Source organism: Myotis brandtii, unplaced genomic scaffold (assembly GCF_000412655.1).
Source record: "Myotis brandtii unplaced genomic scaffold, ASM41265v1 scaffold49, whole genome shotgun sequence".
Taxonomy (NCBI): domain Eukaryota; kingdom Metazoa; phylum Chordata; class Mammalia; order Chiroptera; family Vespertilionidae; genus Myotis; species Myotis brandtii.
Window position 1 is genome coordinate 4,202,386 of NW_005368707.1, and position 16,611 is coordinate 4,218,996.

The 16,611-nt window shown below is 39.4% G+C and overlaps 1 protein-coding gene across 1 annotated transcript in view; it reads right to left on the minus strand.

Moving 5' to 3' along the window:
* ARMC4 (armadillo repeat containing 4) overlaps window positions 1-12,509 on the minus strand; it is a 221,512-nt gene extending 209,003 nt beyond the window's left edge. Inside the window, exons 1-2 of the mRNA XM_005876555.2 lie at window positions 12,286-12,509; window positions 406-563 (exon numbers count right to left, since the gene is read on the minus strand). Of these exons, the coding sequence (XP_005876617.1) occupies window positions 406-563; window positions 12,286-12,509 (382 nt within the window). The remainder of the gene's footprint in view (window positions 1-405; window positions 564-12,285) is intronic.
* Window positions 12,510-16,611: the final 4,102 nt, after the last annotated feature.

Genomic DNA, 16,611 nt, shown 5'->3' on the forward strand with positions numbered 1-16,611 from the left:
TTTATATATATATATATATTTTCCTTACACACAGACATGCTTAGGACATGCTTACAGAGATGAAGGGAAAAAGGAAGGGAGGAAGGAAGGGAGGGATTCATTCTGGTCATGGATATGGACTTTAAAGGCTACAGGCTTCAAGTTGTTCCAGAAGCTAAGAAAACTCTCTTTGAAATTAGAAATCTAGAAGCTTACTAGTGGTTAAGTATTGGGCCTTTCATTTTAAAGCAGAAATTTGATATCAGCATAACATTTCAGCCAAGTAAGATTAATGACATTTTTATGAAGCTGAATATAATTTTTTACCTTTTAGGTTACAAAACTTTTTTCAAGAGACTGTAACAAGATTTTCCCCAAGATTATGTTTCTAAAAGTTCAAATCACAGGCTGGAGTGTAAATATCACCTTCAATGCATGCTTGTGCTTCCTTCAGCTTTGTATCTTTAGCAATCAATAACAAGCATGACAGCTGCCCAAAACTCCTAACTTTAATTTGTGGTACAGAAAGAAATAGCAAAGGCTGTCCATTTTCATCAGATTCTTCTGATTTGACTGTTGTTGCACTAAAAAGTGAAAAAAAGGAAAGCTTAGAGTAACGGGATGTCGGAAGTTAAATTTAAGTTATTTTGGCAAGTTATTCCCACGTTATCATTATAAAATAGAGAATATAAATACCTCTTGTTAGAAACTCATCCATTTTCCCACTTTCATTCGCTCTCAGACCCTTAAAACCCCAAACTTATTAGCAATGATAGTGAGCAATATGACATATCCAGGAAGAAAACTTTAAGCAATTTCTTAAAAACCTACACAAACTCAACCAGTTTTTTTGTTTTTATAATATGTTCGACATCTTTTAAAACCATTCATGTTTTGAGGATTTCTAATATTATATTTATACAATTATTTTAATTTATTAATTTTAGTGAGAGGGGGGAGAGAGAAAAAAAAGGGAGAGAGAAAGAGAGAAGATTTGTTGTTCCACTTATTGATGCATTTGTTAGTTGATTTTTGTATGTGCTCTGATTGGGGACCAAACCCACAATCTTGTCATATCAGGACGACAATCTAAGCAACTGAGCTACCTGGCCAGGGTTATACAATTTTTACATCACAGTAATTAATGGCTAAAAATGTTCTTGGCTACTCTGTACTGTTTATGAACAAAAAAGCTATATAAAAAGACAAACCAGATCCTCACTATAGATTATTTTCCCACTCCAAACACCTTAATTAGGTTTACTCTAGGATTTTAAGCAGTTTTTCTAAATGTTTTTTTCCTGATTAGAAATTATTGGGACTCTTATATTTGTATTTCTGTCCATTTTGATGATTTTTTTAAGTTGGCATTTAAAATTTTTTAAGATGTTTTTTATGGCAGTGATAGTTCTATAGGTTTCTACTACTTAAAACATGAATTAAACTGGTTAGGTTTTTTCATTACATACTGATATCCCTAGAAAAACTGCCCACATCTTAAGACAGTGCAGAGGGCCGCCTGGGAGGCACCTAGGCATTTCCTTATAATTATTGTCAGCTGAACTCAGAGCTTAGGCAGAGCCACGCCCTAGGAACATGCTTCCCCAATAAGGCTGGACATGTTAATCAGGCAGGGGCGGAACTAAATATGTAAATCTAGGCCTTTAAAATAAACCTGCTGTGTGGAAATCAGGATTTTAAAAAGATTCCTAGGTGATTCTAATGTGCAGCCAAGGTTGAGAACCACTGTCTTAAAATCTAATCTAACATATTTCAAATTGTAATGCAGATGTGAAATATTAACAGTTCATCAGGAAAAGTAAATCTGACGGACTCAGACTATCTACTACTAACACTTTTTCACTAGAATAGAAACAAGAGCATAGAAACTATAGGAGTCAGAATAATGGCTCCCCCCAAATGTCCATGTTATAGTCCTCAAAACCTGCGAATACGTTACCTTACATGGCAAAAGGGAATTTGCAGGTGGATTAAGTTAAGGATCATGAGATGGAAATGCTACTCTGAAATATGTAGGTTGATCCAATGTGGTCAAAAGGATTTCTGGAAAGGCAGGCAGAAGGATGAAGTCAGGGAAGGTGATGTAACAATGGAAACAGGTCAGGGAAATGCAGAGTTGTGAGGCAGAGCATGCAGGTAGCCTCCAGCAGCTGAGAGAGGCAAGAATAAATTTCCTCAGCTCCCAGAAGAAATACAGCCCTGCCAACATTCATTTTAGCTCTGCAGATTCACTTTATATTTTTCACCTCCAGAACAGTAAGATAATAAAGCTGCATTGTTTTAGCCCATTAAGCGTGTGGTAATTTGTTACAGCAGCAATAGGAAGCTATGACAGGGACTTTTAAAAGTCTTGCCTACTGCTCTATCCAAAGTACCTCACACAGTAACTGCACACAGAAGGTGTTCAACCAATATAAGAACAAAATGTTTTCAGATTTGCCAGTGATGTGCACTGTGTACAAAATGTATATTTTCTCTAAAATAAAACTTGTGAAGTAATGTCCTTAGGATAGAGAAGATTTAAAGGCCTGTAATCAGGACTGGACACTAGTGCTAAGTGGATGGTGAGAGAACTAAGTTACAGGCCGCATGAATGCCAACAATATCAAGCTACTAACTAACTCGAGAAAGTAAAACTCCTTCTGGAAAAAGGGAGAACTAAAGAGCACAGGTGACATTTTTCATTGCTGCTACCAGTTGAAACCTGTAACTAGAGCCAGCTACACAGAGGATGTGGAAGAGCAGATTTCAGTTTCTGAGCTCACAGTTTCTCACAGCTGAAAAAAAAGAGCTTTTATAAAGAAAAATGCTGCACTCACCTCGTGCATGTCAAGAAGAATGTGCTGTAAATGAAATCCACTGACCTGATCAAAAAATTTTCAACTGGAATTGGAAAGGGAGCTAAAAATACTCAGCAGGAAAATGTCTTGTTTATTTAGTCCCCAGTGTCTAGTTTAGTGTCCAGAACATAGTAGTTACTCAATAAAAGCATTTTAAAATAGGAACATAGGACATAAGTCTAGAGTTCAGAAACTACTTAGCAATTCTCAGGGATGAAAAAAACAAAGAGCCCAATAACAAAAGTATGGCAATGAAAATTTTATCTAAATACATTATGTTAAGGTTGGAAGTAATTCAGCCCTTCATGATACTGATCAGAAAACCAAGGATCAGCAAGGTATGACTTGTGAGTGATTTGAGCATTACTGTGGGGAAGAGGGCCACTGCTCAGGAGTCCTGACTTCTCATCTATACAGCACTCTTACTAGCATATAATTTTGTCCCAACTCATCATGAGACAAAGCAAGATTCACAACTAAAATATTGCAATATTAAAGTAAATATGATTCAAAAATTATAGGTCTGCTAGAGAAAAAAAGAACAGGTAATATTTTTAGAAAGTAATTCAGAATGCTTATCCAATTTATAAATTTCAAAGATAGATTCTAAAGAATCAAAGTACCCCAGCTGTGTGTACCACCAACGGATGGTGTTACCATTGAGTGGTGTCACCTGTCCTTAGTTTACAGTGGATATGGGCTTCATTCTGAGTTGTTTCAGGAATATTATTAATCTCATCCTGACAAGAACAAAAGCAATTGAAAGGAGTAATAAAGAGACCTATGATTTCCATTAAAATGAAAGTAGAGACTCCCCCTCCCCCACCCCTACCCCTCTGCAAATTGAACATGAAGAGATGATGACAAATGTTATTACAGGTTGAGCAGCTGTACACTGGAAGTGATTCTAAAGGAAAGGAATGAATCATGCAACATGTGCAAAATGCTGTGCCTGTGTAGTCAGCTAAAAGCAAACTGCAAAAAAGGAAAGAAGATAGTAGATGAAATGTAAAACCTTTTCAGTGTGTCAGTTTCAATGTCAGATGCTAGTAAGCCTAATGAAGACGGCTGATCAAACTTTCATTGACTGTTCCAGAGAGTGCATTTGGAGATGCACAACGTCAAATAAGAAGTAAGGCCCCAAATATAAATATATTCCCAAAAACATCTGTAGGGGTAAAAAGAAATAGGGGGTTAGCTTACCTACTTCAACCAACTTTCTCTGTAGATAAAACTGACCTGAATTTGCAACAGGAGGCTGAAAGAAGGTATAGAAAGAAGAATCTGCCTTCATTCTAAACATCCAAAGATATTCCTGTTTAGCAGAAACACTACAGAGACTCCAAGCCCAAATCCTTTATAATGGCGTTGGCCATGCACATGCACTTATAGACCTGAATCCTGTCTGGAAAGAGACAGCTTCCCCTCTTTAAATAAGTACATAAGTGGTGTACTGAGGGCCAGTGGCTAAGCAAGAAGAGTGTATGGAAACAAAGAATAAGGTAGTTTGGGCTGTTTTAATAATACATTCTTCTAGCCCAAGCATGTCAAACTCAAAGGCTAACATGGGCCAAATAAACAAGGTTTAAGTTTATGTGGGCCGCAAAAAAACAAAAGCTTCAATTTTCATAGAAACATAGGTTTATTTCGATAGAGACATGCTGAATACCAAGGGCTGAAATAAATGAGTAATCGTTAACATAAAATTATAGAACATTTAAATAAAAAATTAATATTTTTTCTTGATCATTAACTTACCAGACACTGAATAACTGCACAAATTAGTAAGTGTAACGCAAACAAACCTATTTTTCTTGTTCTCCAAAAGTGAAATATTTCCTGTTGCGCACACCAAACAAGTCAGTCCAAGACTAATAACGTGCAATCGGCTGCTAAAATATTCACTGCTAGTATTAGTGGAGAGAGATGGTGCGCCTGCCCATAAGGCGTGAAAGGGAAATGAATGCAACACGATTACAGTAATCAGTCAATGTAAGGGAAATGAATATGAATGCAACACGATTACAGTAATCAGTCATTAGCAAACGTTGTAGTTTGTTATTAATAATTATGTATAACAGAATATTGTAAAAATTAAGTTATGAAATTTTTATTAAAACATTTCTTACATACCATTATATTGGCTGGGATGCAAAAAATATTCTTTGTGGGCTGCATGTGGCCCATAGGCCGCGAGTTTGACATGCTTGTTCTAGCCATTGAGGCATCTCTGCTTTACATCATTTATTATGTTGCTAGATGTATTAAACTCCAAGTTGCTATGGGTTGCTGATAGTTCTCTGGTTTGTGAGGGAAGTGGTGGTGGAGCAAGGGGTGTGATGAAGACCTAGATATTAAAACATTTGATATTTTCCTTATTTCCAAACTCTCAGCTATATTCTTTGCCTTCTTCAGAGCAATCAGTACCTATCTGGTTTTGATCAAGCCACATCGACACGTTTGCTTCAAATACAACTGCTATCGGACCCTTTTCATCCCTTCCTACTTCAACAATATCATCAACAAAAGTCACAAACAGGTCCCAAGATGACTGCAGAGTAGCTGAAAGTAACACACACCTCTTCCTGGTGACAAACCAGAATTACATTAATGACATTTTAAAAAATACATTTTTATTGATTTCAGAGAGGAAGGGAAAGGTAGAGAGATAGGAACATCAATGATTAGAGAGAATCATTGATTGGCTGCCTCCTGAATGATCTGGCATCAATCCCGCAACCTGGGCATGTGCCCCTACCGGAATCAAAACATGACCTCCTGGTTCATAGGTCGATGATCAACCACTGGGCCACTGCAGCTGGACCAGCTAAAATTTAGAGCAGTCAATCTCAATAAACAACAAAAGACACCTGAACAGGAGTATTATCTGCACAGACTGAAAAAAGAAGCTACACGGAGACTGGTAATAAGGGTGTAGATGCAGAGGGGGCTGGTAACTACACCCAGGGGCAGCGGCTAAGAAGCTGGAGAAATATTGTGGCTGCAAAAGTACCTACAGAGGAAAGTGGAGTCTCAAACCCATGCCAGGACCCCCCAAACCAGAGCACCAGAGCTGGAAAGAAGAAACTGCATAGCATCTGGCAGCAAAAATAAGCAGTTACTATGTCTGCTGGAAAGAAGAGGGAGTCTGCTAGAATCCCAGGTGCTCTCCTTAGGGCCAATGCATGGGCTCGCTCTTGGGCACTCACGCAGGGCTCTGGTGGAGGAAAGGAGATTCAGGGCATACAGAAGCCATAGGGAGAAGATCTGGGTGGCATAGTGCTAGAGATCAGGAAGGTAGGCTACTGAGGTCCCAGTCCGAGCCAACATCCCACACCACCCTCGGGCACCATCTTCGAGGGTTGAACACTTCAATTCTTATAGCACCAGCTGAAGAAAGTGCACTAACCCCAGCCTCCAAACACTGGTGACACCACTCTGCCAAGCTCAAATCCGGCATAAAGGACTGTAAGCTACACTCAACAGGGACTTGAGGTGCACTCTTTCTCTGGAGAAACTATAGGCAAACTCTCAGATGATCATTGAACTGAGTGGCTTGGGAACAAGGGCCAATCTTTCTCTCTCCCACAGGTTAGGCAGGCGCCATCCAAATGGAAGACTCCCTTGTCAGGGTCTCTGGCAGTGTGCTACAGAGCTAGGAGGTGACAAGCTCTCTACGCAACTCTCAAGGGCAGTGCAACCCTTAATGGGGCGCTCCGTTGATCTGTTCCTCCAAACTTTGCCGGCACCATGCTGCTGGTGCAGCATAACTCAGAACTGGAAGAACTGACACAAGCCCTCCTGCTGGTGCAACCTCAGAGGGGAAAGGAACACAACTCAGAATTGGGACATTTGGCACAACACCTTCAGAGCCTTCCATCAGGGTCCCTGGTGGGGCGCTGCTGAGCTAGGAGAAGGCTAACAGCCAGCTCCCCTCCAGAGGGCCCATGAGGGGAAGACGGGGTAACTCAGAACTGTGACATTTGACTGGAGCCCTGCGGAATTCTCCGTCAGGGTCTCTGGCAGTACGCTGCAGAGATACAAGGAGGCAAACAGCTCTCTAAGCTCCCAAGGGCTGGTGCCACCTCAAGTGGAGTGCTGCCCTGATTTATTCCTCCAAGTCCTGCTGGAGGAAGGTAGCAGGGAAACCCAGCTGGCCCCATCCTGCTAGGCTCAGTTTTGAGGGGAAGAGACATTTCACCTCAAAGCAACAGAACATACATTCTTCTCAAGTGCACATGGAACATTCTCAAAGATAGAACACATGTTAGGACACAAAATAAGTCTTAACAAACTCAAGAAGATTGAAGACATATCAAGCATAGTCTCAGACATCCCCGAGGGGTCCCGGGTTGTGAGAGGGTGCAGGCCAGTCTGAGGGACGACACCCCCCCACCCCCCACCATGCACAAATCTGTGCAACAGGCCTCTAGTAAATCAATAAATGAAATGAACAAAATGAAAGATAAAAATCACATAATCCTATCAATAGCTACAGAAAAAGCATTGCATAAAATCCAGCACTGATTTATGTTAACAATTCTTACCAAAGTGGTAATAAAGAGACCATATCTCAACATAATAAAGGCCATATATAAAAACCTACAGCCAACATTATACTCAATGAGAAAACCTAAAAGTGTTTCCCTTAAGATCAGGACCAAGACTGGGATGTCTGCTTTCACCAATCTTACTCAACATAGTACTGGAACGAGTCGGCTGGAAGTTCCAGCCACAACATTCAAATAAGAAGGAATAAAATGCATCCAAATTGGAAATGATGAAGTGAAACTGTTATTATTCACAGATGACATGATAGTGTATATAGAAAACCCCAAACGCTCCACCAAAAAGCTACTAGATCTAATATATGAATTTGGAAAAGTGGCAGGATATAAAATCAATATCCAGAAATCAATAGCATTTCTATACACCAATAATGAACTATCAGAAAGAGAACTAAGAAAACAATCCCACTTACTATTATAACAACAAAATGTGAGGTACGTAGGAATAAATTTTAAAAAGGAGGTAAAAGACCTGCACTTGGAAAATTATAGAACATTGAAGAAAGAAACTGAGGAAGACACAAATAAGTGGAAGCATATACCATGTTCATAAATTAGAAGGATTAACATCATTAAAATGTCCATACAACCAAAGAAATCTATAGATTAAATGCAATCCCAACTAAAATACCAATAGCATATTGCACAGATCTAGACCAAATATTCCAAAAATTTATATGGAACCAAAAAAGACCCCAAGTAGCCTCAGCACTCTTGAGAAAGAAGAACAGAATTAGAAGTATCACAATGCCAGATATCAAACTATATTACAAGGCTATTGTAATCAAAACAGCCTGGCACTGGCATAAGAACAGGCATATTGATCAATGTAACAGAACGGAGAGCTCAGAAATCAACCTCTGTAGTCAACTAATCTTTTACAAAGGAGGCAAGAGCATACAATGGAGCAAAGATACTCTATTCAATGAGTGGTGTTAGGAAATTTGGACAAATACATGCAAAAAAAATGAACTAAACCAACAACTTATACCATACACAAGAATAAACTCAAAATGGATAAAAGACTTAAATGTAAAGCATGAAACCATAAAGATCCTAGAAAAGGACATAGGCAGTAAAATCTCAGACATCTGTCATAGCAATATTTTTGCAAATATATCTCCTAGGGCAAGGAAAACAAGAAAAAAATAAACAAATGGGATTACATCAAACTAAAAGCTTCTGCACAGCAAAAGAAATCATCAACAGCCGAAACCAGTTTGGCTCAGAGGATAGAGCGTCAGCCTGCGGACTGAAAGGTCCCAGGTTCGATTCCGGTCAAGGGCATGTACCTGGGTTGCGGGCACATCCCCAGTAGGAGATGTGCAGGAGGCGGCTGATCGATGTTTCTCTCTCATCAATGTTTCTAACTCTCTATCTCTCTCCCTTCCTCTCTGTAAAAAATCAATAAAATATATTTAAAAAAAATCATCAACAAAATGAAAAGGGAGCCCACTCTATGGGAAAACATTTTCGCCAATATGATAAGGGGTTAATTTCCAAAATATATAAAGAACTTACCCAACAAACAACAGGAAGACAAAAAATCCAATTCAGAAAGGGAAAAGGACCTAAATAGACACTTCCCCAAAGAGGACACACAGATGGTCAATGACATATGAAAAAAATTTTAATGTCACTAATCATCAGGTGCAAATTAAAACCACAGTGAGATATCACCTTACACCTGTCAGCAACAAAAGGTGCTGGTGAGGATGTAGAGAAAAGGGAACCCTAGTGCACTGTTGATGGGAATGCAGACTGGTGCAGCCACTGTGGGAAATAGTATGGAATTTCCTTAAAAAATTAATAATGGAACTGCTGATTGACCCAGCAATCCCACTCCTGAAAATATATACTAAGAATCCTGAAACACCTATCAGAAAGTATATATGCACCCCTATGTTCATAGCAGCATTGCTAAGAATAGTCAAGATCGGAAACAGCCCAAGTGCCCATTAGTAGATGAGTGGATAAAAAAGCTGCGGCACATTTACACAATGAAATACTACATGGCTGTAAAAAGAAAGGAACTCTTACCTTTTGAGACAGCATAGATGGACCTAGAGATTATAATGCTAAGTGTAATAAGTCAGTCATAGAAAGACAAATACTATATGATCTCACTTATATGTGGAATCTAATGAACAAAATAATCTGACAAACAAAATAGAACCAGAGTCATGGATACATGATACAGACTGACAGATGTCAGAGGGCAGGTGGGTTTGGAGGACAGAATGAAAGAACGTGAAGAGAATAGTTAAAGAACATGTAAGTATAGCCCATGGGTACAAACAACAACATGGTTAGTGCCAGAGGGAGGGGAGGGCGGGGTTTGGGTGGAGGGGGGTAAAAGGGAGGTAAATGAGGGACATCTGTAATAATTTCAACAACAAAAGATAATAAATGTAACAAATAAGTTTGAAGGCTAGAAAACTTGGCCCAAGGAAAAGTTACATAGTAAATCTGACAGAGGAAGGGGTGGTTCAAAACACACATGGTGTCAAAATATCAAAACATCCCACTTAAGAAGGAACAGTGTACATAAAGACTGTGTGCAGAGATATATAAAGCACATAGAGAAATAGAAATAGAGATACATTTGAGGTGTGTAACAAGCCCACCTAAGGAGGCCTGAGATGTGCTCAGGTTTGCACTTGGAACATAAAGTTAGAACAGAGGCAAAATACAATGACAATTGTGATACTCTTCTGACACCTGCTTAATCTATCTTTGTAGATTAAGTCGTTCATGTTTGTAATTAGTTTTACAGATGAGTTTATCTTTCAAAGGTTAAAAAAAAAAGAATCTGTGATATTACACTGAATTTAGTTAAACGGGAGTGATAAAGAACAACAAGCTCCTTGAGAGAGAGTAACCATAGGCAGTTAGAAATAAAATACAATTTTAAACAATATTTTAAAAATTAAGAGAAGGTAGAGCATGATATCAGAACTAAAGAGCTTTTAAAATGCAGGTCAAGAATGGTTTAAGAGTTCTAAAAATAAAATTCTGAGTTTATTCTCACAAATAACCCCAAAAGAAAAAAATGGAAAAGGCATTCAAAGAAAGTTTGGCTAGTTAGGGAACTATTCTTGATATGTTTTTTTTTAAAATATATTTTTATTGACTTCAGAGAGGACGGGAGAGGGAGATAGAGATAGAAACATCAATGATGAGAGAGAATCATTGATCGGCTGCCTCCTGCATGCCCTCTACTGGGGATCGAGCCCGCAACCCGAGCATGTGCCCTTGACTGGAATCGAATCTGAGACCCTCCAGTCCACAGGCCAACTCCCTATCCACTGAGCCAAACCAGGTAGGGCAGAATGTCAGAGTTTAACAGTTCATATATCAGAATGCCTGAAGTGGAAAATAAACTGAGGCTGACTAAAACAAAAAGAGATACATATAAATTTATATATACTTATCATAGATACTTAAAATCTACTAGTAGCCCTGCATATGAATCTGTTCGCCAGTAGCTCGCTGCCGCCCTCCAGTAGCTCCCCCACACCCTCCTATAGCTCCCCCCACCTCCCTCTCCCCTGCATCCCCTCATAGCTTGCTGCCCTGCCCCCTCCTGTAGCTCTCCGCTGCCTACTTCTAGCTCGCTGCCCCACCCTCCTGCTGATCCATGATCTGGTCGTTACATGGTCAGTCGTTATGCTTCACAGCGCAATGACCATTTGCATATTACATCTTTATCATATAGGACAGTTGTTTAATACATGACATTCATATAACATCTTATATACTAAAAGCGTAATATGCACATTGACCGAACAGTGGAACAACCAGTCAGCGGGGGGCTGGGCCAGCGAGCAGGGGGTGCCAAGTCAGCCAAGGCACGTGCCAGCTGGCAGAGGGAGGGAATGGCAATGGGGGGGGAGGCGGCAGCGACCAGCGGCGGCCAGCCTGGTTGCCTCCCACAGAGGGAGGCCAGACTGCAGCGTAGGCCTGTTCCCCACAGAGGGAGGCCAGACTGTGGCTTAGGCCTGCTCCCCACAGAGGGAGGCCAGACTTCGGCTTAGGACATCCCCTGTGGGCTCCTGGACTGTGAGAGGCTGCAGGCCGGGCTGAGGGACCCCCGAGAGCATGCATTTTCATGCACTGAGCCTCTAGAACAATATATAATGATATTTATATAAATTACACAAATTTATATAAAACTAGAGGCCCGATGCATGAAATTCATGCAAGAGTAGGCCTTCCTTCCCCAGCTGCCGGCACCTGCTTCCCTCTGGCACCTGGGACCCAGGCTTCCCTCGCAGTCCCGGCTTCCTCTGGAAGGTCATCCAGAAGAACATCTGGTCTAATTAGCATATTATGCTTTTATTATTATAGATTTATATTTTAGCTATGTTCAAAAGAGATAAATTGACCCCTTATTGGGTAAAGTGGAGGTAGGATTTTCTTTTTTTAATCTCAGATTTGGAAGGTTTTCATTTGAGGGCAATGTTTATTGTTAAGTCTCTCCCTTATATTGAGCAAAATTTTCCATTCTCCCTCTGCCACCCCAGAAATTGATAGATTTAAATACCAGAAGGTATGTCTACCTCAGAGGTCACAAAAGCAATGCCTACTGGTGTCTGGCAGGTAATATGGGTGAGTGGAAAGGCCAAACAACAAACAATAGCTAATGTTGGGAGTGTGGTGACCTGGAGAATGCTTCCCTTATCAAAAGAAATTCAAATTCAAATTGAAAATTAGTGTGCTGGCCAAACAAAATATCCTCAGATTTCACCTGAATCCCTGGGTTAGGAGATTTCTAAGATTAACAGATGTTAAATGACTTGCCCAAAACCCACTATCAATCAATAAAAATAAGTACAATGAAGATATTCAATTCTAGAAGCAATTAACTGGCTTACCTGACAACATAACCTGATCCAAATGTTGAGGGGTGCAAATCTGTCTTCCATTCAAGTGGTTCTACAAAAACATATTTTGCCTCTTGGGGATGTTTACAGATAAAACTCTCCGCAAACATAATAATTTCTTTCAATATCGTTTCATTTAGAGGAGTAATATCCAGGGCTCTGGTTCCATATCCAGCAGCAGTCCACTGCACTAATCTTGCCAGAGCCACGCCCATGAGTCCAACAACACTCGCTGAGCTTAGCACACACACTACATCAGAGCAGACAGAGTTAGAACAAGACAACAGCATCTACCTTTTCACTGGACATTTTTTCATTTTCAATATTTTAAGCTGGTACTACCCGACCCACATTCTGTTGAATCATCATAGAGGTTGATTTTTTTAATTATGTAATTGCTCAATTCAATAAAATAGTTAATTTTTAAAGAACCGGCTTTAAGTAAAACTGACTGCTACTTAAGGATTTTCCAATCTCTGTCTGCCCTGAAATGAATACTTTTCTCATTTCCCTGGGCCTAAACGGAAACAGAAAACTCCAAAGTGGGAAAAAGAATTGGCCTTTGATTTGCAGTTCTGTTGGGGCTGAAGGTAAAGTGAGCAACACTCTTTTGAGCTGAGACATCCATTGTTTAGAATTATTCCATTAATTCTGTTATCCTGACTTTCTTATAGTCATTACATCTGCAACAGTGCAATGATGACTGGTGAACATGATTCTGGAAGGTCTGAGAGTCACCAAGTGCCTTCTGAATCAATTGGAAATAGAATAAGAACATTACTGTAAAATGTAATTTTAATTTTCTCTAAAAGTTGGTATACCACATATTGATCCTATAAACCAGAATATTTGAGCAATCAAAATACTGTATTCTCTGCCCATATTTCCTGCCCAGAATGTTATATTGTAATTTATAACTTCCTTAAGAGCAAATGTGAGAAATATAAGAACAAAAGAGAATCTTTTTAGGCTGTTTATCAAAATAGGTTACTAAAAAAAGTCTAGCATTAAAATTTAAGACAGAAATTCAAATTAAATAAATTTCACTTTGGCTAAATTTGTCTTTAAGAGAAGATGTTTAGAAAGATATCATTAAATAAGAACCAAGTTAGAAAACAAGTTCTGGCATTAATTAATAATGGTTATTTATGACACATAAATACTATATATTTTTTTTCAGATAATCTATACTTGCTTGTTTCCCCATTTGTAGTAACACAGATCATTAAAATCTTCCAGGATATTAGAAGAATGGTTATAAAAGTTAAATATAGACTGCCCTAACTGGTTTGGCTCAGTGGATAGAGCGTCAGCCTGAGGACTCAAGGGTCCCAGGTTCGATTCCAGTCAAGGGCATGTACCTTGGCTGTGGGCACATCCCCAGTAGGGGGCGTGCAGGAGGCAGCTGATGGATGTTTCTCTCTCATTGATGTTTCTAACTCTCTATTCCTCTCCCTTCCTCTCTGTAAAAAAATCAATAAAATATATTTTTTCAAAAAAGTTAAATATAGAATATAATTAGCATTTTCCCCACATCATTATTACAAAAGCAGAGGTAACAAAATTCTACAAAAATGAGTTGGGGATTTTACTTTCTGTAAATCTTGAAATTCAGTAACAGGGACATCTAGATGAGTGGTTCTCATGGGGCAATACTGCCTGCTGAGTAGCAGTACAGAAGTATTGTGCAGACCATTCATCACCAAAAGGAGAGGACGAGGACATCATTGGCATTTAGTAATGAGAGTCAAGATGCAGATGTCCTGCAATATGCAAGACATTCCCCCAGAGGGAAGAATGCTGCCGCAATCTCCAAGCATCTAGTAGATGAAAAACTTCAGATCACAAAGTATATTTTCACAGTTTTAATATACACCAGATTTTCCAGGATTGCAACTATCATATAAATCTAAAGGAAGGTCATGCATGCTTCGTGTTACATGGAACTTTATCAAGCATTTTGGAAATCACACCATTGATGACTAGACTAGTCACACAATTTAAGTTTCAAAGACATGTCTGTATCAGTTTGCACTTGGAGCTACTACATTGACAGTAATTCTATGTAAGGCTGGATCATCTGACTACTTCATTATTTATGCAAATATTTTATTATAATTATTTTTCTTTTAATTCTCCTTTAGTTAGGGTACTATAGATATTTAAAATTATGCACATATGTAGGATTATTATCTATAATTCTGATTTCAGAATAGCAAAGCAGACATTACAACATATTTGCTATAAAAACTGAGTATTACGTCAGATAGTGCTGATACATATATGTATATATGTACATATTTATGTACAGCCTTTATAATAAAGAGCTAGTATGCTAATTAGACCAGTGGGCAGGGCCACGAGGCAGCCAGGGCTGCAAGGGCCGAGCTCCTTGCACGAATTTCATGCATCGGGCCTCTAGTGTATATATAAAAGTGCTAGTAGAATAAAATGAATACAACAAGGGTACAAATTTATGCATTTGCTTTAGTATTCCAGGGTATTGTTTCTACTGGGAAATTCTGAACACAGAGGCATGAACTGATGTGAATGTGTGACACTCCTGAGTTTCCCAGTATTGTGAGAATCAGTGCAAACCACGAATAAGTGCAAATAGGTTTATCTTATACAGAAAGGCTTAGATGAACAGTTCTGTTTGTTTTCCATTTTAAGTGTAACACTTGTTTTGTTATCCCATAAAGCAGTGGTTCTCAACCTTGGCTGCACATTAGAATCACCTAGGAATCTTTTTAAAATCCTGATTTCTGGGCCTCATCCTCCGGAAATTCTGTTTCTTTGTTATGGGGTGGGGCCACAACATTAGTAACAAAGAAACAGAATTTCCGGAGGATGAGGCCCAGAAATCAGGATTTTAAAAAGATACCCAGGTGATTCTAATGTGCAGCCAAGGTTGAGAACCACTGCTATAAAGCAATAGTGTGTGCAGCATTTCCTTCTTGTACCTTTTTCAAGAAAAATGTGAGATTACATAGATTACATAAGGCTGTGGCAGTCAACATACCATATAGCAACTTCCTGGAAGACATTTAAAGATCTAAGAAATGTAAAAAAAGGTCTTTCATCATGATAAATTTTTATAGAAATTTAAGTGTAACATATTTAAATCTCTTTAAATTGTTTTTCTGAATCTAGTTAACCAGGATCTGCAGCAATGGACAGGCTTGACTGAAGAAGATTGGTTAGCAAAGGCCTAAGAAAATCTCAGGGGAACTATGACCATCCTAAATTAGAGATCTATAAAAGGTCTTCTTTAAAAAAGTGAAGTGCTTTGCAGGCCTAACTGAATGAGTTTTTAAAAGAAAACAGGGTAATATGGTGTTTTTTTCATTTAAGTGAGACATTTCTGATGGCTTCTTAATTTAACAAGAGAACCAAAACTATAGCACTTGTTCAGCTAATTCCAGTGGTGCTCAAAAATGATGGGTATAACTCAGCAAAATACAGAAACCAACACTTTTTATCAAGACAGGCTGCTCCCCAGTTACTACCCATTGCCAGTCCACCTGTTTTTCTGACCTAAGCACCATGGTTAAAATGAATGCATGTGAATACATAGTACAGATCTTTGAATTAAAGTAAGCTGTTAAAGGCGTTTAACAACTAAAAGGACAAAAGTTTCTGTGCATGTGTGTTTCTATAAACTGCAAAACATTTTGCACTTATTTTCCCTAATAATCGAATAGATATGATTTGTTTTTCCGAAGGGTCAGTTACAAGCTTCCAGTATCACTAATAAAATGAAACCCATTCATGTATAATTTCTGTAACACCTGAGCAGAAGCAAAACTGGATTCTTTATGAGGCTATGGGAATGCAAGCATTCACTCTGATCTAGAAATGTGACTGGTGACATCGATTGGGATTCAGTGCATATACCGACATTCTGAGAATTACAAAGCTATTCAGTGAGAACCACAGAAAAGTTAAAATTTCAGAACTGACTTTAATGGCGTCCGAGTTGGAGGATAAGTTTCCAAGGGTGAGAGGGTGCAGGGGACAGGCAGGAAGGGGCAGGCAAGGAAGACAGTCTAAGAAGGAGGCAAAGCTGCAAGGGCCAAGGAGAAAGGTGAAGGAGGCAATAGAGGCCAGACTCGTAGAGAGAGCAGATAAGGAGAGGGGGGTCGCAGGAGGTACCCGGGCCCCTGCAAACTCCGGGGGTCCGCGGGAGGCCGGGGTTGGATGGGCGAGATAGCGAGAAGGGGAGGGCGGCTCTTGAGCTGAGGAGAGGACCGGGAGACGGCTAGAGGGAGTGAAACGGGGCCTCTTTTCTCGACAGCTGCAAACACGCCAGCGCGG